The sequence below is a fragment of the Schistocerca americana genome, chromosome 2 (assembly GCF_021461395.2).
Source record: "Schistocerca americana isolate TAMUIC-IGC-003095 chromosome 2, iqSchAmer2.1, whole genome shotgun sequence".
NCBI classification, from domain to species: Eukaryota; Metazoa; Arthropoda; class Insecta; order Orthoptera; family Acrididae; genus Schistocerca; species Schistocerca americana.
In genome coordinates, this window is record NC_060120.1 from 638,573,339 (window position 1) to 638,600,955 (window position 27,617).

Below are 27,617 nucleotides of genomic sequence, written 5' to 3' on the forward strand. Positions count from 1 at the left end.
AAAGGCAACATCAATAAGGAACTGGACAAAACGAAAATCTCAGGCAATGTACAAAAATCTTGAACAATGAAAGGTAAAAAGGCAAGAAGATGGGAACTATGGCAAGCACAGGAGCAAGATATATCAAGGAATCCAGAAGAGCAGAAGCAAGGGATTGGCTACTAATAGAAGAAATGAGTTAAAAGGGAGATGCAGGAGAAGTTACAGACTGAACTACAATTTCCTGATTTCAGAGTTCTAAAACATTAATATTAGGAGGAGTGCTACATTCTTGTGCATAAGTTAAGGGAACTTCAATATTCATGAAAAACGTTGTGTTGCTGCAGTACTATGCAGACTACATTGTAGTGGGGCGACACAAATACAAGACATACATGGACCACAAGTCTGATACTGCTTACAGTGCCAGCTACTTGTTGTGCAGTTAACACTGTACTTGTAGCCCATAAATAAGAAAAATGGCGCAGGGAAAATATTTGTATGATATTACATGTGGCTGGATTATTGGTGAATTGGAGGCAAACCACAATCAATAAATGGTGGGACAGGGGTTGAATGGCACTCATAATATCATATCTGGAGAAAATTCCAAGAGAGATGTTACTATCCAGCTCCAGGAACATAGTCATCCATTAAGTGTCAGAATAAATTCAACACTATGACACCTGTCCTGGCTAGAGCCCTCATGACACCCTCTGCATTACATTTCCCCATCAGGGTGCATATTGACATGTTGCTCCAAATGCTGAGCATCTTATAAGATGTATTTTCCTCACTTAAAGGCACTTAATAGCTTGGTAAATGTACTACCTTGCCCATCTTGAGTGGACCTAGCACACATAAGGTGGTATCCTGTTCATAACCAAGAGTGTTTTTAGCCTAGAGATAAATTGAACAATTTGAGATTGTTGCGATTTTCACAATCTGTTCATGTGCTGTGCCCCTCGGACAGCTTACAACTCTGCTAGTATTGTGGAAAGAGACCAGTATCATGGCACAAGTGTCTGAATCAAGTATGATACAGGTCAGCAGCACATATACTGCTACATTTGTTTCCTAGGGGTTGACAATTGTGGTCTACAGAAAGAACATCATGCAACAGTATGTGTTTCTCAAGGTGCATATGGACCTATGTTCTGTCTGATGAATGATGCACAACCAGACAGGACTAGCCTGGTAGACACATATCTAAAACTTGAGGAGATCATACATTTTAAAGTGACCAGATCACTTTCTGACCTTAAATCTGATGGAACATCATGGGATGCTCCAGTTCAAAGGATTACAGCACTAACACAGCCATAATGGGTCATTTATGACTTCCTGACGGCAATGGAAAATGTTATTTGAAGTCATGTAGAGTGGGTTGAACTACAATATAAAGAGTGTGTGTGCATTATGTATTGCAAGGAAAGGGTATCATATCATCTATTGACATTTTGTTTCTCCAGTGGAGTAGGAACACCATACACAATAAATAGCATCCATGGACTGTGACCAATTTTCTGATATACCTTGTTTCTGTATCACTTTGTCACAAGGTTGTCAGAGCATGTTTTAACATCACTGTGTATCATGTTTTGATGATCCAAGAAAACCATTTCATTATTTATTATTAATTCCTGTAACTCCTTATGTGGAGCATAGGGCTGCAACAAAGGATCACCATCGTGTTCTGTGTTCTGCTAGGATTTTCACTCTTTCCCATTCTATTCCTTATTGTTAACCTTCTGCTTTAACTGATCATCTCCATGTCATTTTGAGCCTGCCTTGTCTCTGCCATTCCTGAGAGATCTAATAAAGTGCTTTCTTTGCAATATGTTCATTTGATCTCCTATGTGTATGTCCTAACCATCTCCACTTCCTGCTGCTTTATGTAATGCATATTGAGTTTATTTAATAAGACTACAACAAACCAAAAATTCATTTCTGTGGTAATGAGTGTTGATTAAGTTAGAATCATCTACATTTGTGTGATCCATCAGACTATTCCTTATTACAAAGTTTTTGTATGAGTTTGAATGGTTATGGAGGTATCTCAATAAACATCAGGAATGATCTTTCAACAAAATGAATAACTCCTGACATTAAAAATTTCTGCATTGAAAGTGTATTTGAGGCAACTGCTACATTATTGTCAGACTGTTAACTAATTGTAATGTCTGTATACTGTTCTCTTGACAGGAGCATTGATGTTTTTATGGAGGTATTAGAGAGAACAATCTCATAATTGCAAAAACACACTCAATATTATATTTTAATTTTTTGGTATGTTAATACTGATATTAGGACTACAATAACAAAATACTTGGACCTGCTAAATGTCCTCAGGTCACACAATATATATTGTGCAAATAACATGTCAACAGGATAGTTATCAAGTCTGAACAATGTTGTAACATACATAGAAACAAATAGATATGAATAGGGATTTTTAACACTATGTATCTATCAACTCATGAAGGGTAAGGTTAAAATTGCTGACAAAAAATCTCACAGAGCAGCGTGAACAATCCAAGTACACCAGAACTGTTAGTGACACACACATCAATGACAGAGTGGTCCAACTACCTGTCTCAACTTGCAAATGGTGATGGAGTTCTTGACAGATTTGTCAATCTTCTTTTTAATGTGCTTAATAAGTGTTATTCTACAGCACTAAAGGGATAGAATGGGAAATCAAGCAAAGGTAGCAAAAGAAGTAGACATTGTTAGTTCACACCTGTCTTCCACAGATTAAGAACTCTGACCATGAACATCTATGACAAATCAAAGAACAGTGAAGAAGACAGACTTCATTACCTTCAACTAAAGAAGAGATACAGATCAGAAATTATAAAACAGAAACAAATTGCAAACGATAACTGGGGAGAGTATTGTACCTTGGAAGACTTTCATCTCTACCCTGCCTTGTAATAGAAGTTAAATATATGTTCTTATATCATTTTCAAATGGTGGCATTCACTTTTCATGTGCTATTGTTTTTTAGTGAAATAACAAAAATAACCCCAGAAATCAAGGTTTTTCCTAATTTGATAACATATTCAGTGGTACACTATGATCATGTACATAGGAACAATTATTTGTTTGAAATTTAAAATGTGTCACAATTGAGAAAATCTTGTAATACTATATATCATAGTCCATATGTTACATTATTAGACTACTCCGCACCAATAACCAGCTAGTGAAATCAAATTAAGCATAAATATTATCAAAAACCAGTTATAAGTTAAATGCATTTTGAAACTGAAGCTATTGGAAAACAACACAAATTTTCATTTTCAAGGCAGGTAAAACTGTTAAGACATTAAGAAAAGTCAGTTAATTTGGAAATATCACATGTTCTAAGGTACAAGACCTTCCTCTGTTTCAAGAAACAAGATGGTGCGTGGCCTTTCTGGAGAAGTAAGGCTCAACTGTCCACACTTTGTACACTGTCCAGTCACATTAATGTGACCACCTATCAAAAGTCCAAATAACCACCTTTTGTAGCAAAGACTGCTGTCAGACATGCAGAAAGAGAGTCAGTAAGGTTCTGAAAGGTACCAAGAAAGATGTGAGGCCCTGTTGACTCCAGTGCTATAGCCAGCTGTACTAGCTTTTCTGGCTGAGAACCCATTGTGTAAACACCCCAATCAAGATGGTCGCACAGATGCTCGATTGAGTTTTAATCACGGAAGTTTGTTTGACAGGGGAGTATGGTAAATTCATCCTGGTGTTCTCTGAACCCCACAACATACTCTCTGAAGCATGTGGCACATTGCATTGTCCTGCTGGTAGATGCTACTGTGCTTAAGAAAATCAAACTGCATGTAGGAGTGGAGATGGTCACCAAGGATAGATGCATACTTGTGTTGACCCATTGTGCCTTCCAGAATGACACAATCATCCAGGGAATGCCCTGTGGCCTGGATCCTTCTGACAATAGTTGCAGGTTGTTTGCTTTCAGACATTTCACACTGTATATGCCAACTGCCATATGTCCAATTGTCCAATGGAGCATTACATGTAATTCATCTGAAAATGCAATCTATTGCCACTCATTGGATGTACGGGTGGTCAGTTGTTCAAGTAATACACATCTATTTGCCTGTATACATCTCAGCACCTGTTGTTCACCTCTGTTATCTATGGTCCACTGTGCATCACAGTTACCTTGGTGCCAGTTTTGAATAGCACCATCTTGCCATCCAAGGTGTACTTTAACCAGGATGGCATGCAAACACCTTACAAACTTTGCCATTTTGGAAATTCTTCCACTTTTGGCTCAAAAGCAAATTATCATGTCATTTCAGACATTAGATAAATTGCTTCATTTCCACATTACAACAATGATTGCACTGTTTTCCACACTCCCCCGAGGCGCTTTATATAACCTCCACTGCCAATACTATCAGCTACCATCTTTGAGCGATTATTGGATGTTGAAATCATATATAGGTGGAAGTCACATTAATGTCACTGGACCATGTATAACTAGTTTTCAAGATAAATGGAATTTTACTTTCCATAAAATTCTGTACCTGAAGAATTAACAATATATTCTAAATATGTTTAATGTATTATAGAGTACTTAAATGTGTTGAACTTGAAATATTTACAAATGATGAGTAAAAACCAACCTCATGTCTAGCAACAACAATAACTGTAGAAAATAGTGGTTACTGCTCATGGTGGTCTCTAGTGCACGTTCATTCATTTGATTCTAAAATCAGTCATTAGACTGAAGTACCTACCAAAAAACATCATATATGCAATCTTCTAGGTACAACACTCTTCCCCATATTAAACAATCATAAAACAAATGCAAGGCTGCTTAAAGTGTTATCAATTCAGAACTGGGTAACAGCAACAGAATCATTTTTATACTATCTACATAATATGTTGATATCAGAAAGTAAAAAGTGGACTTTAAAGAAATGAGCTCTGGATTCCTAAATATTTCATGAGGTGTGCCTGTAAGTTCAGTGCTGGGACCCTTATTGTTTATAATTTTATTAATGACCTGCCTTGTATCATGCCATGTAAATCTGTCTTTATGCTGAGGAACTGGAACTGGTGTAGAAGGCCTCTTATGGGAGGGAGGCAGCAGGTACACAGGATAAGAATGTCACACAGGCACTGTCACTAGCAAGACTACAGGGAAGAGTGTGTGGCTGTACAGCCCTAACATCATTCATGCTGCATTCACATCCACTTCCCCCAGTCTCCACTTCCTCTGTTCTGTCACCCATTCCCAATCCATTCCTGGATGCCATCATCCTTATGTATTCCATGAACTCACTGATATTGGTGCCCTTCTCAGCTGTGCTCCTGTTGTCTCTGCCTTCTGCATTCCTATCCTGCGGAACTGCTGTCTCCTTCCCAACTATCAGCCATGCTACCCGTATGTCTCTTCCCCCTCCTGTCTCTTGTCTCCTCTTGCCCATCCCACCCAAAACATGCCTTCACCCCAGTCAAACTGCTGAACTCCAGTCCTGGCACATTGTGTTCAGCCAACACAACATAGCTATACAGGTGTGTTTGTGTGTGTGTGTGTGTGTGTGTGTGTGTGTGTGTGTGTGTGTGAATGAGTGAGACCTCTACTCCAAAAAAATTAGTTACAGAATCAGAAATCATTGTTTCTTCATGTAATGCTTGCAATGGAATAATAACGGCTACCTGACAAAAAACTGAAACACCCAGAACATACTTTTTTCCACAACAAAAATGGAATACAAATGGGCAATTTATTGACATAGCCTCCCTGTCATTCAACACACTTACTCCAGTGGGTAGGAAGTATACAGATTCATTTGGAGAAAAAAATTTTGTTCGTGTGTGCAGTCACTCATGCACTGCCTATTGCAAATGAAATTTCTTTCCTCCTATCACCTCTTTGAGTGGTGAGTATGGCAGATGTGGCAGAGGGCATCAGTCTTTCAGTTATAGGGTGAGCAGCTGTGGCATCCATTTTGTAGGCATTTTGAGAAACTTAAGCTCTTCATGAATGATATGATGTACTGAGCCATGAGTAACATTCAGATTTGCTGCTATTTCATTCACCATCACATGGCAATTTCCCATCCAATGGCTTCAATTTCTGCAGTGGACTCTGGGGTCACAACACACAGTGCCTCACCTGGGCACTGGGAGGCTGCCAGAGCAGCCACTACATTTCTGAACTTTCTACTCCACCCACACACCTGCTGCATTGGACCTTCATTCAATGATGGATTTCAGTTCATTTCATATCTTCACTGTTCAGAAAACATATGACAGAATGGTGTTCTTCCTTTGCACATGTTGCATGGGGGAGCCACTTTGAACTGGTATTTTGACTGCATTTCACTTGTCTGTAGTATGCTGCCACCTTTAGGGCATCCTTACATCATTGGTAACATTACTGCCAACTATCAGAACAATAGTGTGAAATTTCAATTTTTAATTACACTTTTAGGGTTTGCATTTGAATCTCCCTCATACATACTATCAGTAGGTAAACAATTAAGAGTTATACCTCTCTGTTGGTTGGTTGGTTGGTTGGTTTTGGGGAAGGAGACCAAACAGCGAGGTCATCGGTCTCATCGGGTTAGGGAAGGACGGGGAAGGAAGTCGGCCGTGCCCTTTGAAAGGAACCATCCCGCCATTTGCCTATACCTCTCTGTGACAGGTAGAACAGATACCAGAGTTTATGTGCTGGTACCAATCCTGGTAGGATACATGAAAGGCATGAACAGCATCAAATGCTATGAATGACACAGAGATGCCATGTACTCATGTAGACAGTGTTATCATCATCTGACAGAGTTTAAAGATGCCTCATTGTGGGTCTGTTTTGGATGGCTCATAAAATTGTGCATTATCCAGATTTGTGGGGCTTTGGAATGTGGCAGTGGCCCAATATTGAATTGCATGGGAGCTTGATGGCAGGCATACTTGTCATCAAGGTTCTAGTCGACCACACCTGCCATCAGAGGATAAGTAGTAATGGACTCCCTTTGACATTTTGTGTCATCCTGTCCATTGGATGGAGGTTAGCAGCAGCCAGACTAGGCAGTTATTGTCTTATGCATAGCCTGCTATTGACACCAGAACACAAACGGCTATTTTTGGATTGGTGTCATAACTGGGAAGCATGGACTGCTGATGACACACTCAGATCTGACAAGTACATCTACACCACTCTATTGTGCCAAGTGGTTTTCATTCAGTCACCTATGCATGTGGAAGATGGCTGTAAGGTGTTATCAGGAGGAGAGGTAATTCTATCCTGGATGATTAAATATGAGAGTGCAATTTAAAAAATGTTTGAAGTGATCATGTTAATCTTGACATAACATTTAATGTATTCTTGATACGGTGGCAACAAGAATGGACAGAAAATAAATATAATTTTCTTGTAATAATTCATTAGTTAAATAATGGTTGTTATCATTTTAATTCTAATAATAACATTGTATTCAATACATCAAATGGCAGAACAATTAGGAGAAAGAGGAGGAGGAGAGTAGAAAGTACATCAGACAAAATGAGAATTCATCATCTGCTTTATGTGCAATTTGAATATCTTGACATGTAACCTGAGGCAGCTACTAAGATTTAATTCACATGATGAGCAAGTGCTGGCTGTCAACAACAAAGTGACAAAATGCTTCAAAATTCCTTTTTTAATAAGTTAAGAGGGACTGTTATTTGTAAAGAGCCATAATGATAAAAATGGTGCTATGTATGATGTTAATGTTGACACTCACAACACCAACAAAAATATATACAGGAAAGTAGATGAAAGTGAGGAAGAAAAAGTTGATAATAATAACAAAGAAAAAGTGAAAATTATATATCGGGTATGTACTTGTGGAGGAACGTATGAGGAAGGAGAAGGGATAAAAAAATCTGAACTCCACCAAACAAGCCAGGAAGGCCCAATGGTACTGACTGGTCGCCATGGCATCCTCAGTCCACAGGCACCACTGAATGTGGATATGGAGGGGCATGTAGTCAGCACATCACTCTCACAGCAATATGCCAGTTTGCGAAACTGGAGCAGCTACTTGTCAATCAAGTAGTCCCTCAGTTTGCCTCACAAGGGTTGAGTGCACCCCGCTTGCCAACAGTGTTCACCAGACCAGATGGTCACCCATCCAAATGCTAGCCCAGCCCGGCAGCACTTAACTTCAGTGATCTGATGAGAACCGATGTTACCACTGTGACAAGGCCACTGGAAAGGAGAAGGAATAGAAGATGAAATTTATGTTAATGACTGGAATACTTTCTCCAAAGAAAGATCAAGGACCTACTTATTACACTGTCTGGAATTAGCCATATGAGCTGCATGAGCAACTGGTTTTCCTGCTTAAATTGAATTCTGTTTGTAGTAGCTCATAAATCACCGAAGAAAAGCTTGAAAGTAATGTATTACTGCTTAAAGTGAAAGAAACAATTTCCATGTTTTGATAAATACTTTTACTTGGGAATCAACTATGTCAAATATCCGTGACTCCTCTCCTTCTTGCGTGAAGTTGCAAATTCAGTGAAAAATATGACAAAATATCCCTGCAATCAAAACTGTGCAACAGTCAATTTTCCTTAGTCCAGTATTGTTACAGTATGAATGTTGCAGGCACCATTGTTATAATTTCCAGTATGATATTTTGGCTGCTACATTTCTTTATGACCAAAATGAAATTTTGTGAATTTCAAGTTCCACCTTATATAAAAGTTGCTTTTAAGATCAGAATATTGGAACCAAATATGTTGGTAACTGGGTCCCAACACCAATTTGATTCCTTCCAGTCAGCTGGCCTCAAACACATTAATTTCTTGTACTTATCCATCTTTTAGTATCATTTATTATTTCTTCCTGTCTCCACCCTGCCCCACCCCCCTCACCCCTCCTCACCCTCCTCTACCTTCTAAATGGTTTATCACCTTCCATACTCTCCTACCATCTGCACTTTTTTCTTATCCTCATTCTTTATCTTTTCCTTCATGGCTTTGCTGTCCCCTTTCTGGTAAGAATTTTGTGTTTCTTTAATTCATCTTTTTGTATGTGGAAGCTCCATCTCATATCCCTTCTGCAATCTTCATTGGCTTACTGTTACTCATCATGGTATTGACTTCCAAGTAGCTCATAATTTGTCTGTTGCACTCCTTTCCTTAGATTCCATTCCAAATAATGAAAAATTTAGTCAAAGCCAGATACTTATTAAATATTTATGTCTTCAAATTTATGACTGAAAATAAGAAATGTGACTATTAACTAACCTTGAACCAACAGAAAGTAAGTTATTTCATCTTTTCCAAACACATTTTCAGCTGAACATGTATAATTTCCAGTATCACTTAATTTTACAGCAGGAATGAGAAGTGTCCATTCAGAATTGATACGGAGATGATCATCTTCTTGTATTGATTTCCCACTGAAAAATGTAAAAATTGGCGATATCAGTGAAAACATGCTGACACTTACATAAACATATGAAAATATGTTACTTAGCAAGAATTAATGTGTGGTATCAAAAGAATTTCTTGTGTGGACATAAAGATATTAATCTGTTTTCATTACATGAGAATTTACCACAGAACAGAACATTTTTTTCAGTCGTAGACAGCTTTACATAGTTGTTTCAAAGTAACAAGACACACACAGACTAGAGAGGAGACCAATCAGTATAATCAGACATAAATGCAGTTGCATTTTGTTGAGATGGTAACAGCTGGCTCCAGTTCACAAAAAACTGGAAATTTGATTGAGATATGTAAGGAGGTTAAAAACTGCTGACAGTGAGAGTAACTCTGATGAAAGTCTTGAAATAATGAATCACAAATCTGGAACAAAATAAGTGTTTTGCAGGTAACCACTTAACCTTATATCTACCATCAGGTTATTTGACAGGATCCGCATTTCACTGCAATCTGCATTTCACTGCAGTCCTTTCTTAATGAGTTTTAGGTAGCGTTCCAGCTGAATATTTGATTCTTCTGTGCAGGAAAACATATATTCCATATGATTTGATAGCATTATATTACACTACCTAAATGTGAAATTGTGAGCTATTGGAAATGTATGGTGATAGGCTCTGATTGATTTGTTTGAGTCTTAGCATATTATTGCCCCAGGGACCAGTGGTGGGGCCACTCTTGTTTGTTATTTATAAAATCACATGCCCTCTAGTATTACAGTTGATTCTTAAAAAAATTATGTTTGCTGACTACTCTAGCTTGGTAAAAAAGGTTGTTGTTTGCAGTGTTGACACTGTTTCAAATAGTGCAGTTCAAGACAAGTTCATAGCTTGTGGAAAATAAACTAATGCTACATTACAGTAAGACTCAGTGTTTGCAATTTCTAACACACAGTTCAACAAAACATGACGTTTTAATTTCACAAAATGGGCATGTGGTTAGTGAAACTGCACAGTTAAAATTTCTAGGTGTTGAGATAGATAGTAAACTGTCACAGAAAGCCCACATTCATGATCTTGATCAAAGACTTAATGCTGCTATGTTTACTATTAGAATGGTATCTGATGTAAGTGATAATTTAGCATGGAAAGAAGTATTGTCATTCGCTTATCACATTTAGTGTTATATTTTGGGGTAATCTTTCCCATTCTCAAAGAGTAGTTTCGGCTCAGAAATAGACGGGTTGGGCAGTAAGTGATGTTAGTTTGGGTAATCTGACATTGGCCTCTCAATGTATACAGGGTGTACTTAGTCTGGGAACACTTTCAATTTTTTATTGCACAAGACCTAAACATTGCATTTTGAAGAGAAACTGAAATTTTTTTTTACAAACATTCGATATGCGAACCATGAGTCACCTGGCAGACATCAATACGGCAAATGAATTCTTGCCATACCCATCTCAGCATGGCATCGATGACTCTGGCAGTTGCTTCCCATATTCTCTCCTGGAGCTCTGCTACCTCACATGATAGAGGTGGTACACACACCAGAGCTTTAATGTTTCCCCATAGAAAAAAGTCACACAGACTGAGATCTGGTGATTGGGTGGGCCATTTCATGAAACAGCTGTCCCCTTCTGTAGCACGGCCGATCCATCGATGCGGCAGCTCTGTGCTCAGGTATCCATGAACTTCACGATGAAAATGGGCTGGAGCCCCATCCTGCTGAAAGATGAATGGAGAGTCTGACTGCATTTGAGGCATCAGCCTTTGCTGCAACAAGTAGGAATATTCAGTGACAGTGCTCTTGGCAAATAAGAATGGCCCGTATAGTTTGTGACATGACGAGGCACAAAAAACATTTACCTTTGCGGAATCAAGCTCAAATTCAATGCATTCGTGTAGATGCTTTGTACCCCAGATTTGACAATTATGCCTATTCACTTTCCCATTAGTGTGAAAAGTGGCTTCATCACTAAAAATTAAGCAATCAACAATGCCATCCCCATCCTCATTCAATTGTTGCAGCTGCAAACAAAACTCAAAACACTTGTCTTTGTCGTCATCATTGAGCTTCTACACTAGCTCCAATTTGAATGGTTTCATAGAAAGCTTCTTTCACAAGACTTTCCACACTGTCATTGGAGCCATTTCAAGTTCACGGGATGCATGAAGCACCAATTTCTTTGGACTCCTTACGAATGTCTCTCGTACGTGCTCCACATTCACTTCACTCACACTGGGACATCTGCTTCTCTTTGCCAGGCATAAGCAACCCATCATAACAAATTTGTTGTGCCAGTGGTAACTGGTCTTCCTTGTTGGTGGCTTCTTACCTTTCTTGGTTCTAAACATCCATTGAACAGCTGTAGCACACTTGTTTTTGTCGAATTCCAACAAACAGAAAGCTCACTCCACACCTGAACTCACCATGTTTGCGACTAGCACTGACGATTGGCAATTGCCAAATTATGCTGTGGCAGTATACATGAAAAAAAAAAAAAAACCTTTAAGTGTTTTTCTTCAAAATGATGTATGTATGGTATCTGTACAATGTTTGGTTCTTGTGTCATAAATAACTGAAAGTGTTCCCAGACTTTATGTACACCCTGTACATTCTTTACAGTCATTTCTTGTTAACAATATCAGCTTATTACCCTGAATTAGTAGCTTTCACGCAGTTAATACTAGACAAAAATCCAATCTGCATCTGGATCACACTTCCTTGATTTTTGTGCAGGTCAGTTGTGTGTCACAAATCAAGCTCTTGCTATTGAATAATTTCATGTCTGCTAAGTTTCGTGGTACTGGTGCATGGTGAAGCACACATCATATCAATGCTATCATGCTGCAGAGGATACATTGTTGCTATGAACTCCTCACCTGTATTTATTCATCCTCAGTGTCTACACAAAAATTTGTATGGTGGCTGCACCACAGTTGCTATGCAGCATGGGTTACTTCAAAGTTCACAATGGAGGAGTAAGGAGTGATGAGAAGGAGAAAAGAATACAGTGTGCAAGTTAGTGATCACAAGGGTATGAAACATAAGGCATGAAACAAGACTAATGATGAATATACAGCTTGTCAAGGACTTTAGGAGATAGTGAGAGAAATAAGAAGTTACTTTATAGTGTCTGGGGAACAAAATTGAGCAGGGATGGACTTATTTAAAGGTATGACTTCAGAAAATTGAGATAATCATTTGAGTCCCACATATATTTAAATATGCTTTATTTAGAAGGTTGCACCACAACTCTTTTACTTAGTGATGATGAATAAAAAAAATTCTGCCACAATTAATTCAAGAGCCTCATGAAGCAGGTCAGACCAGGACTGGCCAGGTGAAGTTACGTCAACTAAAACCCACCTACCAGGGACACTGGAGTTGCAATATTGTTAATGCAGCAGAAATGCTATGTAGCTGACTGCTACACAACTCAGGTGTGGCTCTGTTCTCTGTTGTGGCTAACATGATGGGAATTTATGGCTTGGCAAAACAGAGATGAGTCAAGCCCTTGTAAATGATAGTCGTTTCTGGACAGAGGTATGCAGCCTAACAGCTCCAGTTTTGAGGGGAGGCCCATACTGGTGTTTGTGTTGATAAGAGGCTGCAAGCTGCTACTACTGGACTTGATCTCTGCTAGCCACAGGCCTAGCTTTTGCACAAGTCTGATGCTGCATATCTAGTGTCCTACAACCAGTGGGCCAGCAGTGAGCCTACTTCCAGTCACTGCCATCCTCCTGTATTTGTGGTCTACAGTTCAAGACCTGTGCCATGCAAGCTGCCCATCCATCTGCACTTGTATAGGCAAAAATCTGCTGCTGTCCACCTCAGTGTGTGTAGGCAACACTGTCACTGAGAACTGTCTCCTCCACAGTGAGTCCACAGTATGATTCTGAGCACTCCAGCGCACCCTGTTCTGAGCCACATGGTTGCCTCAAGTATGTGTGGCTGCTGCAGCAGGCTGCTGTCCATTACTGGAGTCAGCACCATTTCCAAGTTGCTGGCATCATCATTTCACCAGTGAAGCAACACTGGAACTGCCAGTGACAACAGACTGCTTGCTGTCAGCAGCAGCTCCTCACTGAATGAGCACAGCTTACACCTTGTGGGTGCTGACACCTCAGAGAATGTCAGGACTGTTGTAGTTTGCTGTGCAGTAAAATGAACGTTTAACAATGCTGTTTTCATGATGATATGTTGGTTGACAACCAGGCATCCACCCTCCACTCCACTGCAACCCTGCCCAGGGTGATGAACTGCTCGCTTTCTGACCACAGTGAACCCAGTTCCACAAATCACTGTAGAGGTCCTCCACTCCCAACCTCTACAAGTGGTATCAGAAGTGTTTGTCACCTCTACAAGTGATGTCATACACAAGGCTGACATCTGCAGCTGAAATCAGTACCTCATCTCCAGTCGCAGCTCTAGTATCAACATGCATTTGAATGAGTGCAGTATTTTTTGTTTCTTTTTTGTGATTCTGTTTGACTAAAAATGTCAAGAGAAGTCAGTGGATCTCCTACCACATGTTTAATTGTGTTGCCACATTCAATAAGTGGCAAGTAGACTCCTACTGTTCTGAGATATGTAGATATGAATATTAGTTTTGTCTGGTTAGTACGGGAAATGTATCTTACATAAGCAAGAGGTGTGGTTTATTGTCTGGAAGTGTGTAAGGTGTTAACCTATGTAGTGATTTAGAAGTTGAAGCTCAGTTTCCTCAAGAAGCGTTACGGTAGTATTACATTCAAGAGTCTGTGTCATTATTCTATTTCTTACTCTCGTCAGTTGTTTTTTGTGTGATTGACAAAGGGTTGATCATGTTGTTTTTGATACCATGAGGTTATCATGGAGGAAACATTGTGAATTTTAACAGCTGAATTAGCTGAGTTGCGAGCACACAATGCAAACATGTATAAGGCAACGCATGGGAGCAGACCAGGCAGGTATAGTGGAGAAAGCAAATGTTGGGGAGAAGAATATGGCTTTATGCAACAGAGTTACTCCAGGGCGTGGAGAAAAGGCAGAAAAAAACTGATGAGTGGTGGCCTAAAAACAATCACCAGTATGTTTTTCTGGCGATAAGGAACAGAAGCTTTTGGAGAGGTGTGAAAGAAGGAAAAAGAGAAATCTTATGTGGAAGCAGAAAGTAAGGAGAAAGAAGTTAGTAACTGCAGTTTAAGTGATGCAAAAGTAGCAACATTGTGGAAATTAAGGAGAATAATGTGGAATTATCAGCTCCAGTATCTTCTGAAAATGCAGATCCTGAATCACCTGCTGTGCTAAATGAAGTGAATGTGTGCTGTACTGAAGTGAATGAGTGTGCTGGTAGCAACACATGGGATTTTGATTTAGCTGCAGTAGTTTCCACCCCACTGGGTAATAACAGATGTTGTTTTGAGGACATGGAGCCTGGGCCAGATACTAAGGGAAGTACAAGGGTTATTTTGAAAGTGTCGCGAAATGGAAACCACAGTGAAAATCTGATGACGTTTTGCATGGGTGTGTTGGGCAGTGTCTCTAGGATGTCTATCAATCATGTTATGTCATTCTTTTTAGTTATGAGCACACAGTGAGCACATAAAGAATCCTAGAACAATAGTGCCTCCCGCCGAGTATGACGGCCTGGTGAGAAATTTCACCTGAAGCTATGCAGCCAACATTACACAACTGACATGCATTTTATTCTTCAAGACAATTCTCAGCCACATTATGCAGGGACAATGATGATGCTCCTGCATCGTTTTCAACTGGAAATGTTTGATTATCCACTATACAGCCCATAATTATCTCTCTCTGAGTTTCATCTCTGCTCACATGAACCGCTGGCTATGAAGACAACATTTTGGCACAGACAACAAGCTGTAGGCCAGTGTAGAGAAGTGGTGGAAAGGACTGGTGGCTGCCTTCTACAACGAGGGTATTGGAAAGTTGGTACAATGCTACAACAAACGTCTAAGTCAGATTGGTGACTATGGAGATAAATAGCTGGTAGTTGTATCTAACTGTTGCAAATAAAACAAGTTTTGATTTTCACTGTGGTTTCCATTTTTGACCTATTGTTCCTTACTTTCTGAATAGCCCTCATATATATGCCAATGATTTTTATGTCATACAGAGAAGAAGTGCAGGCAGTAATTTTTTTGTAGATACTGCAGAGGATGTACAGGAAGCTATTCATAAAGTTAACTGTGTTACAGATGTTGTTGGTAATGAGGTTGTATGGATGCAGATGTTGTGGCAATGAAATGGTATAGATGCATTTATTTCTGAATGATGCAGATTTGTTGTCATCTGTGATGTTGGCACTCCTGCTGAGGTTGGAGAGGGGTGGGACAAGAAAAGTGCTTGTAATTCCGGTGGTCAGGTGACAGCAGGATCAGGAGGTTCATGAAAATAATGACCCTTGTGATATAATATGTACTGGAGGTAAAGTGGAAATGTCAACAAGAATTGTTCTTTGGTGTTACATTGTGGAACACACAATGAAATGCTGTTCCAATTGTGGAAAATTGTTACCACTGATGTATTGCTGCAAGGTTTATTTGTCATGAAGGGTAAGGCAATTGAACTACAGGCAAAATCACTCAGACTTAGTTCACATGATGTAGTACTGCAAGACACAAAGGAACATAACATTGGAAGAAGAAGTCAGACTGTAATTAGCATTAAGCCAAGGGGAATAAGTGGAGCTGCCTGTTAATGCATTGCATGTGATAGTACATTATGAGGATTGTGTGTGAGAACAGTTTTAGGGATGTGTTTTCTGAGAAGACAAAGTTCCAGATTATGTGCCAAAGCAGCAAGTAAAGACATCAATAGATGCATGAAAAGTGCTGATCATTAGAGGTAAACTGAGCAGGACCACTCACTGTGAAAAGATGATTTGTTAAGTAAATCTGTTAAGAGGGAAAGAGTTTTCCACTACTATTTTTAATTTGTTGTGTGACTGGTTAACTGAGTAATGTTCATGATTGAAAAACAAGGTGAGTTCAGCAAAGAGTGAGAAGGACACATTTCTGCTAAGCAGATGCTCCAGCAAATGCAGCAGTGCCATAATAACTGACATCACACTGCCATAATGATGAGCACCTATATCTAAATCTACAGTGTCACAGTATCCAGCACCTTCATGGATCTGACAATACTTGGCACAGTCAATATTTATTTTAGGCAAAAGACCACCCTCCCATGCTAACTCCCAGTTCAGTGACTACCAGTAGACTGGGTTTCCCGTAGCAAACAGTTATTAGTTAAGTGAGGATTACTTAAGGGGCCACCAGATAAACAACGAGGACTACTGAGAATAATGAGTGAGAAGGTTTGTGTTAAACAATTGTTAAAACTTTTGTCAAGTCAAGATAAGATGGTAATGTCACTTTATTAGCTTGTAAGTGATGATTCAATGGAACTAGTCCATTTGTGAAAATGAGAGAAGTACAGTGGGCTAATTGTAAAAAGTACCATTCAGATTAAGAATAAAGCCAATGAACCTGGTGATTTAAGCTGAACTAGTGTTAGGAAAGAAGTCAATGTACTGTACATAATTGTCAACTTGTAAGCAGTGTCTAAATCTTTGCAGAATTACCAAGAGCTCTGCTCTGATGGACTGGATCTTATAAATAGTGTGTGTGTGTGTGTGTGTGTGTGTGTGTGTGTGTGTGTGTGTGTGTGTGTGTGTGTGTGTTGCACCACAACTGTTTTACTTGTAGTGACTGAAAAAAAAGACACAACATGGTTGATGTGAGAGCTCATGGAAATGGGTCTGACTGGGGCTGGTCAGATGGAGTCACATCAGGAGCAGTCTGCTGATACAACATGAACTGTCACCACAGCACTGGGCAGTTACCACACAGCCCAGCCCAGCACACAGGCCAGAGTCATAATATCACTGACACACACACAAGAAAGTCAGTGCCACTGTGGCACTGATTACCCTATTGCTACACAACTGATCCATGGCTCTGTTGTGGCTTACATGATGGGAATTGAAGCCTTGACGAAACAGAGACAACCTACTTCCATATAAATGCACCTAATTTTCAGACAGATCTATGAAGTCTGACAGCCACTCATTATGAGGAGGGGCCTATGCCAGTTTTCAAGTCACTGTACGGCTGCAAGTTGCTACCATCAGATTTTGTCTCTGCTAGCCACAGTCCTGCCATTTGCACTACATCTAATGCTGCTGACTTAGTGCCCCACGACCAGTGGACCAGCAACAAGCCTACTTCCAGTTGCTGCCAGCCTCCTGCACTGGCAATCTATGGTTCGGGCTCAGGGTAGTGTGAGTTGCCAGGCTGCCTTTGATTGTGTGGAAAAACTCTGATGCTGTCTGTCTGCACTTGTGTGGGCAGGCACTACTGCTGAGAGACATATTCTCCACAACCGGCGCACGGTGTGATTCTTCATACTTGATGCACCTTGCCCCAAGCTGCACAGCTGCCTCTAGTTTGTGTGGTTGCTATTGTGGGCTGCCATCTGTTACTGGAGTAAGCATACTTTCATTTCACTAGCCTAGAAACATCATAAGCTGCCAGTGACAAGAGGCTCCTTGCTGATGGCAGTACCTCGTTGCTGACCGAGGATGACTTACATCTTGGGGACACTGACACTTCTCAGCAAGTCATGAGTGTTGCAGTTTGCTGTGCAGTGAAATGGATATTTAACAATGCTGTTTTCATGACACTACATTGGTCAACAACCTGGCATAAAGCTGCTGCACCACAGCAACCCTCCCCAGAGTGGTGAACTACTGACATCCCAATTCATCAACCACTGCAAAAGGTCATCAACTCCTGACCTCTACAAAAGAATAATGGAGTTAACTGTGGTGACATGAGAGATTTGCTGCAAAACCAGGCTACTGATTTAACTTAATATATATGAAGGTGCACCACAAACAATACAATACAATACAATACAATACAAATACAACAATGTCTCAGCTAGCTTGTAAAGTCATGCACTTGTTTTCTTGAAACAAGCCAGCATAGTGATATCTTGCTCACATTTGTGAATATAAAGTGATTACAATTTCTAAATGGAATAAAACTATTATTTACTTGGATTACATTGCATAAAATATATTAATCCATTATGAGCTGAGGCATTCAAGTCACATAAAGGCAATATGACTAAAACCCACTGAAACTGTAAGATTAAAACCTGACTTGAGTGTAGCTTACCTCATGTGTGAAGGACATTTGCATGCTTACCATGCCAGTAGCTTCACCATGCTCTCTGGAACTCAATCAAACGACCTCTGTTTAGCCCAGGTATAGGCAACCTTTAGTGACACATGGGCATGATTCACATACTTAAGCTCACAGGATGCATAGTCATGAAGTGACAGCAATGTTCCTAGCACATAATGTCAAAATGATAGCATCCATGACTTTAATGTTTCTGGGATAACATGCTGATATGAATGGCACCCTTTTCCTGACACACCACACAAACAAACAATGCCTTAAAATTTAGTGTTTTTGAGAAAACATTCATTTTAGATTCACCTGGGATTCCTTCTGCAAGCCAGATTAAAACCACCTTTCTTCACTCCATTTTAGTTTTCTACTTCTTTCATTTTCTGACCTGTCTATTTTTTGCCATCCCCCCTCCCACCTCTGTTATCTGCAATGCACTTAGCTTTTCACTCTTATTAACTCATGCATGATGTTTTAGCAGCAATCTCGGTCTCTCATATTACACTGACTTCTGCCCTTAAGTTTTCAAATCTCATCCCAACAATCAGTCTTTCCTTCTCATCCTGTTCAGTTTTCAAATCTCATCCCAACAATCAGTCTTTCCTTCTCATCCTGTTCCTTTCCTTCTCATTCTGGGGTTCTGGATGACTTTTCTGAACTGTACCCCTTTTCCTAAACCTCTCCAGTTCTTTTCCTTCACCCTTATTCCTTCCCCCTCATCTCTTCTACCAGAGGAAGGGGCCAGTGGCTCCGAAAGCTTGCACAATTTAGACCTTTTTTTGTGGGTGTGTGTGTGTGTGTGAGAGAGAGAGAGAGAGAGAGAGAGAGAGAGAGAGAGAGAGAGAGAGTGTGTGTGTGTGTGTGTGTGTGTGTGTGTATTGTCCTGTTGCTGCTTGGTGAGTAGATTGTTTTAGCTACCCAATTGTATTGTCAAAAAGTTATTAAGACTGATTATTTTTGTTGTAGATACACACACACACACACACACACACACACACACACACACAGGTAATCTATGGGTACCTCTTGTTATCTTGACAAGTGGAATATGCAGCTCATTTGAAACAGAAAGACAAATACATTTATCAACTTCATTTCAACAGTGAATTACAACCCTTCTTGCATTTGGTTCTTTTTGTGTAGTCATCTTGAGAGTTTTATCAGATTCTGACATCTATTTAGACACTTTTAGTCATAACATCCTGGGTGCAATATATTCCAGCTGGGAATTATCTGAAGGGTCTTTGAGGATGACTCTAATATTCAAGTTACAGTCTAGAAAAACTTTCCAAAATACTGGCTGGAAATGGCGCTACTGCTGGTGCTCCAACCCTATTTTCTCCTACACCACCAACAGCTCACATTCTGGTTGGTTTCCAAGTAGAGAGCACAAACGAAACCACTGGCCAAACACCTAGAATATTCTACAGACTATAAGATGCTATGCACTATAAGGTGCATCTTAATTTTTAAGCATGTTTTTTAAGAAATAACATTTTTACCATTTTTGTTATTAGATTGTAAAAACAGACTAAAAAAATTCTTAGTTTACAAAACTGAACTGGCCTTCAGAATTCCTGAAAATCACCATCTGAACATTCTTCTTCTTCTTCTTCTTCCTCTTTGTTGTCATAATTGTCCTCTTTAAATATAAGACAGTCTTCACTGCCATCAGGAGCATTACTTATGCTGCACTTCTTGAAATGTTTAACAATAATGTCTTCTCTCATTCTAGACCACAATTGTTTTATCCACTGACACACTTATTTGATTGTAGGTCATTTTATAGCACCCTTAAGTGTGAATTCATGTTGAGTTTCACCCATCATCTGCTTATTCCATTCCTCTCTCATATACACATTAAATTGTTTATTTAATGAGACATCAAGATGTTGCAATTGTGAAGTAAGTCCTTCCACAATAACAGCAGTATTTCCCTGTTTCAGTTTCTCTTTCACATAATTTTTCAAATCACTGCTAACCTGATCCAGCACAAGAAGTGAACTCTTCTTCAATAAAGCACCTTTCTTTTTCTCCCACACTCTGTTAGTCTATAATTTCATGCCAGTCCCGTCCATCCAGCTCTTGTCATATATATGAACAACAACACCTGGCAGTATTTCAGAAAGTTTTGGCATCATTTTGTGCTTGAAAATGATCACTGGATGAAGTTTAGTACCATCAGAACAATATGAAAGGACAACAATGTACTGCATTTTTTCATGTCCACATGTTTTTGTAGTTACAGTTTTAGTACTTTTCATGGGAACAGTTCTGTTACTCAGCACATCAAACATCATAGGAGTCCAATCCAAATATGCTACTTGGCTTAGGTCCATGCTGGTTTTCTTTTGATGTAGGATAATAAAGCAATAGAAATATAATATTTTATCTTCACACTCTTGTGGAATTTTCTGAGATATTTTGGTTTTGGTTCACATGCTAAGTCCATGACACTTTGTAAACCTGTTACACCAACCAACATCACCCTTAAAGTCTGCTACGTTCCACTGTAGTACAAGCCAATGAGTATGTATTTTAATCACTTTCGTATTAATTCCAGTGCCATCTTGATGATGTCTTTGAATCCATTTCATTACATCATCTACTAGTTTTGGCCTTTTTACATCCAGTCCTCTATTTGCAAATTTGGTCTTCTTCATCTTTTTTCAATCATGAATGATTTTTACTGTTGTTGCAGGGCCAAAATGCCGCTCAGAGGCTCTGTTCCATGTTCTTCTGCATATGCTGTTACTTTCAGTTTATAGCACACATCATATGGATACTTTTTGTTTTTTTCCATTACAAAACTAGTTACTAACAAAAATATTGTACTGTTACCAATAAAATGAATCACTTTCAAATCAAGTTCACTGGCAACATCTCAAAATGTTATAATGAAACTAAGAGACCATTTCAAAAATGTGGGTAAACCAAAAAAAATTGCTGTCAGATAATGGAACTCAGTTTTCAGCCAGGCAGTTTACAAAATTTTTGGTGTGGGAAAGTGTGAACCATATATTAATTTCACCCACAAAGTAACACAGCAGAAAGGATCATGTGTGAATTGGGCAGGCTTTGTCAGATGTATTGCGTAGGTAGATATTCAAAGAGGACAGATATGGTGAAAGAATTTTAAAAGGTACTAAATGAGTTGACACATTCAGCTACAAAGGTTTCCCCAATGGAAACAGCAGGAAAACAAATAGAAGGAGAAACCCTCCTAAAGTGGGTTGAATGGCCACTGTAGGATGTTGGTATACAGGGCTCACAGAGCATAGTCTCAAAGTTTTCTAGTGTAATTAGTAGACGGTATAACATCAGAAATTTGTTAATCAATAGAGATTGTATTCACTATTTAGCCAAGTCCATAGACTGGGAAAGATTTGGAAGAAAGATAGCCATAAGCAAGGGACAATCTGTGATGTCAGTACAACTGCAGGGCTATGAAATAGCAATAGGTTTTGAAAGGAGCCTCTGAAAAATGACTGGCACGAGTTGTGTGCTTACAGTATTAAAGATGTTAATGTGAATGTTTTGAAGCAATTTTCAAACGTTTTCTTGTGTTGTGTTGGGGAGTAAACAAACTGAATTGATTTTAAAGTCTGGTGTGAAAGGGTATGTGAACCCAATAGGAATTGATTAGTTATAGATTGAAGTACAAATGGAGAGAGCAAAATTTGAGAAAGAGGCTCTCCTTGATGTAGAGAATGTTTGAATCTGCCATCCTAGTGTGAAGAGTACTAAAGATGTATTTAGTCAGACCTAAGTTACAAGGAATATCAAAGCAATTGTAATAATTGTGAGTGGGTAAAACTTTAACCTTTATATGGTCTGTGATCTATAGAAATCTTGTCCTAAATGGCCACATAATATTGAATATTAAAGTAGACCTATTAGTGAGTTACCATAAGGGATAAAAATTTGTATAATTTTGAAGTTTGTAAAATTTTATGATTTAGAAGGGACTGTTTCACTCTTTCTCAAATGTTGGGGGAGGATTTGTATCTTTTTATGGGAATGTACATAGACGTATCTCGAATAATTATTGTGGGGAAAGGCATTATACCTTGCTTTTTTTTTTTGGTAAGGTATGGTATGGTATGATATGGTATGGGTTGTGCGAGTTTTTGTTTGGCAAGTCTGCCTGTGCTTAGTTATTAAGTCCGATCCATTCACACTGTACAGAACTGACCAATTGTCTCTGAAACCTTTGAATAAGCAGGTGTACAATTTAGTGCAATAGTCTCAAGTTTCACTATGCTCTCATTTCTCTCCAGAAATCTAACTAAGTAACCACACTATACTTTCCGTTGGCATTCCATAGAAGGAGTAGGAACCACTTTTTGGGCCCTGGTGTGGTGAAGCTGATGGTGTCCATTCTGTAGAATTGATGGATACCACCTTTTCCAGCCCACCAGTGAAAACTGCTCCCATTAGGGTGGTGTGGGGTGAGGGGTGGGAAGGGTACCATTCTTTGGAGTCTGTCTTCTGTTCTTTGCTCAGTGCACTCCTAGTTCTTCCTTTTCTTTTCTTTCTCCCTCTATTGGGCTACAGTTCTATCCTAACTCTATCCACATGCAATTGTTTCATTGTGTGAACCTTTCTTTATATTCAGTCTATTCATTCTATAAAACTTCACTTGTTATAGCAAGCCCAAGAGGGTTTCTGACTCCAGTAATGTAAACATTGGCTGGTAACTATTGGGTGTTACTCTGTACCATAATAAGATTCAAAAGACATATTTTATATAGTTGTGCACAATGATGAATTTGAACAGTATATTATCAAATATTACCGTATATGGAATTGCGATATGTCATGGGATGAACAAGGAATCTGTTCTATTTTATTAATTACATACCTGCTATCTCATCTCAACAAAAGATGGTAGATGGACATACAAACTGATATACATATAGTTGTATGTGGAACATACATACTAAAAAAGAGGATTATACAAGTAGAAGTAATGAATACGCAGAAAAATCAGGACTATAGTCCAGCAGTTGTAGTGCGAATAACTAAAATTGAAAAATTTGTGGTGATACAGTGAACATATGAATTTGTCAATTTCTTGAATAAAAAACATTACCTAGACTGTTTTTACTCAAGAAATTCAATTAAAGTTATTTTCCCATTGGTTTATTATAGGTAGAAACTACTTACTAATCAAACACTTGTTAATTTATAAGCAATGGCAGATTTTGAGGGTACAAGATTTTCCAGATTTTTGTGACCAAAGTTTGAAAATAAATAATTTCATTGAGTGCAAGTGAAATCTTGTACTAAACTTGAACGTAAATGAACAAGATTTATTAGTAGAATTATTTGCAATTTTCTTATCCAGAATAATAATTCAGAATATAAAGTTTTAATTATTATGTAAGAACATTTATTAGGGGACAAGTTCTGCTTTGTGTGTTTTATTACTTGCATGAGGTATTCCATCTGATCTCCATGCCATTCCAAGAGAGTTGAAGATGTACTTGGATTCCTGATGGGCAAAGTAGTCGAAGGTGGCAAAGAGTCTTCTGTGCCAGCCACACTATCAATGAATATCAAAGACCAGAAGGTCATATAGTACTGTATATATATGTATGTACTGAAAAAATTCTTTTTATTAGTTACCCAGAAAATATCATGTAACAAGATACATATCACTGACATGATCACAATGAGGTAACTCAAAATGTAAATAGACCCTTGCACTAGACAGTGTTCTGGGATTGTGATGGTGGGGCCGGAAGGAGAGTGTTATCAAGCTTCTGAATCTCTGCAACTTTTACTGATCGCATTGATGCACTGCTGCTGCCAGTTGAATCCATTGGTGCTAGATAGAGATAAGTTACCCGTGGCATTAAATATATAGCCATTTTTAAGACTGGTGGGAATTTTAAATCAAACACTGAACATTTTGAGTATAAGACGCACCTGACTTTTGAAGCTAATTTTTTTGAAGAAAAATGTCTCTCTTATAATCGGTAAATAAGACAACTAGTATAGTTGTGTAAGAAGTGAACCAGTCATGCAGGAACCCAGAAACTTGTCATCAATCAATCACATTGTCTGACAATTTAATTAGGTCATGACTGTATCATTGAGATCCTTATGCTTGCATGCTTAAGCATGTCATCATCAAATTTGACCTTTTATTTGGTCTTCATTCTTGAAACTTTAAATGGAATTGACTGCATAGAGAACCTTAATGCATTAAAGATCTCTAAAATATTTTCCAATTTTTCCTAGCCTGTGTCTTGGAGGTCAAAATTTGCATTATTTCCGGTGTCGTGCTGGTGAATTTCCTCCCTGCACATGAATTGTGTCACACTGTTTCTGATGCACAGAACAGAGACACAAACATAAATATTCAAAATTGTTAATACTCTGGACTTGGTAATGGGAGAATGACCTAGGACTAGTCTTACCCTACTATACAGACAATTCATTTTTGGATTTATGTAATGTTGGTGACAAAGGAATATTGTATATTGTGCCAAAACGAGTAACCTATTTGAAATATGTGATTGGGGGGGGGGGGGGGGGGGGGCTCAAATATGTTATACAGAGATAACTGCTACTAACTGTATTCTCAGTATCGGTAGGAGATAAGAAATCTGTGACATCTCGTCATAAACTTTGTTAACATGTTCTTCCGAAGGTAAGCATAATTAAGATATTTTTTTTAATAAACTGGAGGTAAGACCTTGTAAGTACCCAAAAACTTGTGCTGAAACTTCAGTTGATAGATTTATGGAGTCTGCTTATTTAAAGAGTAATCAGCTTTTGAGGAATGAGTGTGACTTCTTTGTCACAATCACAAGTAATAACGTACCTAGAAGATTTTTTTGAAACTTCAGGCAATGAATTTATCAAGTTTGCTTATTCATAGGGTAGTCATATTTTGAAGATTTTTTTTCCATAATGAAAGTAATAATGAACAACATGACATAGCTTAAAACTTTATTTGTAGAGACCTACCCGTGGAACCACTCTCGGCGTGGAGGAGGCTGACCAACAGCAATGCAGGGTAACTGTAGTTCCTCCCCACGTGCAACCTTCATTTTATGGCCAAATGATGCAATTCTTGCAGGTGTGTGTGTTGATGGTGCTTGGACAACACTTGTGCTTGGCACACCTTCACCTGCAGCTGTTGCCGCTGAAACTTTCATTTCATAGCGCCGTTGTGGTGATAGATGTGATAAAGTGTAATGTGTCTGACTTGGTGGCACTTCAAACTGCTCCATTGGCTGTAGAGATTTATTGTCACATTGTATTTCTCTGAATATAAGTAAAAATTTACAATATCACAAGTCTTCACAGCACCAAAGCAAGTACGCCGATCACAATTTCTGCACTCAAGATTTTAAAATAAATTATGCAGAATGCTACAATGATTAAAGAATATAATGAGATAGAATGATAATTCCTGAGATTGATAAATAATTATCTAGTCAATAAACCATTTTAATGTCACACTTACTTCATATTGAACCTCCACTCAGAATGAGATACACTCTGAGATACTATAATTTGTACAGAACTCTATTTCATAAATGCAGTCTAGTTAGATTGTAAGGGAAGTTTTCCTTGTGACCAAAGTTTTAATCTGCTGTTGTTAAGAATTACCATTACAGTTAATACTTTCTTTCACATGTATTTTCATTTCAAGTATTTGTATTTGTATTATGAGCAATAATATGTATGATTCACAGACTTTTCATGGGAATAAAATATTTTGCACTCAGCATTAACATAAAACATACTGGTTATATAAGTCAGAATTAATTAAAATCACAAAAATAAACAGTTTCAGCCTCAAGCTTTAGAAGTCAGTGAGTATTTTCTTTGATACTAAAAGGAAAAACAAAATTTTGGAAAGGTGTAGTGATGTAGTACGTAATACTGAGGGACAGAAACTTCATTCTTAACTCAAGGTAAATGGTGAAGCACAAGCAAAATGGCAAGGATCAGAATAAATGACCTAACTGGGTACTCCACTTTTGTATTAATTCTTCAATTCACAACTTGTGTCTTAATTCGTATAAAAGTGATTGAACATAGTAATTATCAGGAATTATTGCATTTCATTTCAAAGGCTTTTCTAGATTTTACTTAGGATCACTTTCCTCAAATCAGTTATGTGGTCAGCAAATGATCACTACATGTGCAACAAATGATAATTCTTATTTTGCTATTATTAATATATGTTTCTGTCATTTTAGTCAGAGGTGTCCAGGGAAAAAACAGTATGTAATAAAATGTGTCTCTATTTCCTTGTTTTCAAAAATCAACTATTTATCTGCAGTGTGCACTGCTTACACTGTATGAAATGGTTATAAAGTGAATATTAAAATTATTCTGGTATATTAAATGTTTGATGAAGTTTTGGGAGTGCAGCTGGTTGTTGTTTCCTAAGAAGGAATTTATTTCTTCTGGGCAACTGTAAGGCATTTCATGTGAGCAGCCAAAGACTGACATGACTTCTGAAATTTTGAGAGGGTACTTTCTGAGAAGAATTGGACAACATATTACTTCCTACCACTTTTGTCTCACAAAATGACCACAATGAAAAAATGTGTGAAATTAGAGCTAATACCGAGGGTTACTGACAGTCATTCTTCCAATGTACCATTCTTGAGTGGAACAGGGGAGGGGGTCAGATAGTGGTACCAGAAGTACCCTTGCCACACAGCCTCAGGTGGCTTGTGGAGTTTTGGTGAAGATACAGATGTAGACTGTAACTACAAGACTGACCACATGGGGAGCAGGCATGCCCTTGATGGCAGAAATGCGAAATTCTGCTGTACGTAGAGTTGCTGCTCAGTATGTCCATCATTATACTCTGTCATTTATGTTGAGAGCAAATCATGGAAATAATGGGTTCTGTGCATTATTCAACTGATGGTCACCAGCCTGGTTAATAAATTAATTCATAGGAATAGGTAGTACGCCATGGAAACAGGCAAAAAGATGGTTAGTCGCCAATTGTTCTTGGATGTTCTGGTTAGACAG

At 38.5% G+C, this 27,617-nt stretch overlaps 1 protein-coding gene across 1 annotated transcript in view; it reads right to left on the reverse strand.

Annotated features, from left to right (window-relative positions):
- LOC124595367 (Down syndrome cell adhesion molecule-like protein Dscam2) overlaps positions 1-27,617 on the reverse strand; it is a 266,443-nt gene that overhangs the window by 130,034 nt on the left and 108,792 nt on the right. The window contains exons 9-10 of the mRNA XM_047134085.1: positions 25,584-25,852; positions 9,250-9,404 (exon numbers count right to left, since the gene is read on the reverse strand). Coding sequence (XP_046990041.1) covers positions 9,250-9,404; positions 25,584-25,852 — 424 coding nt within the window. The remainder of the gene's footprint in view (positions 1-9,249; positions 9,405-25,583; positions 25,853-27,617) is intronic.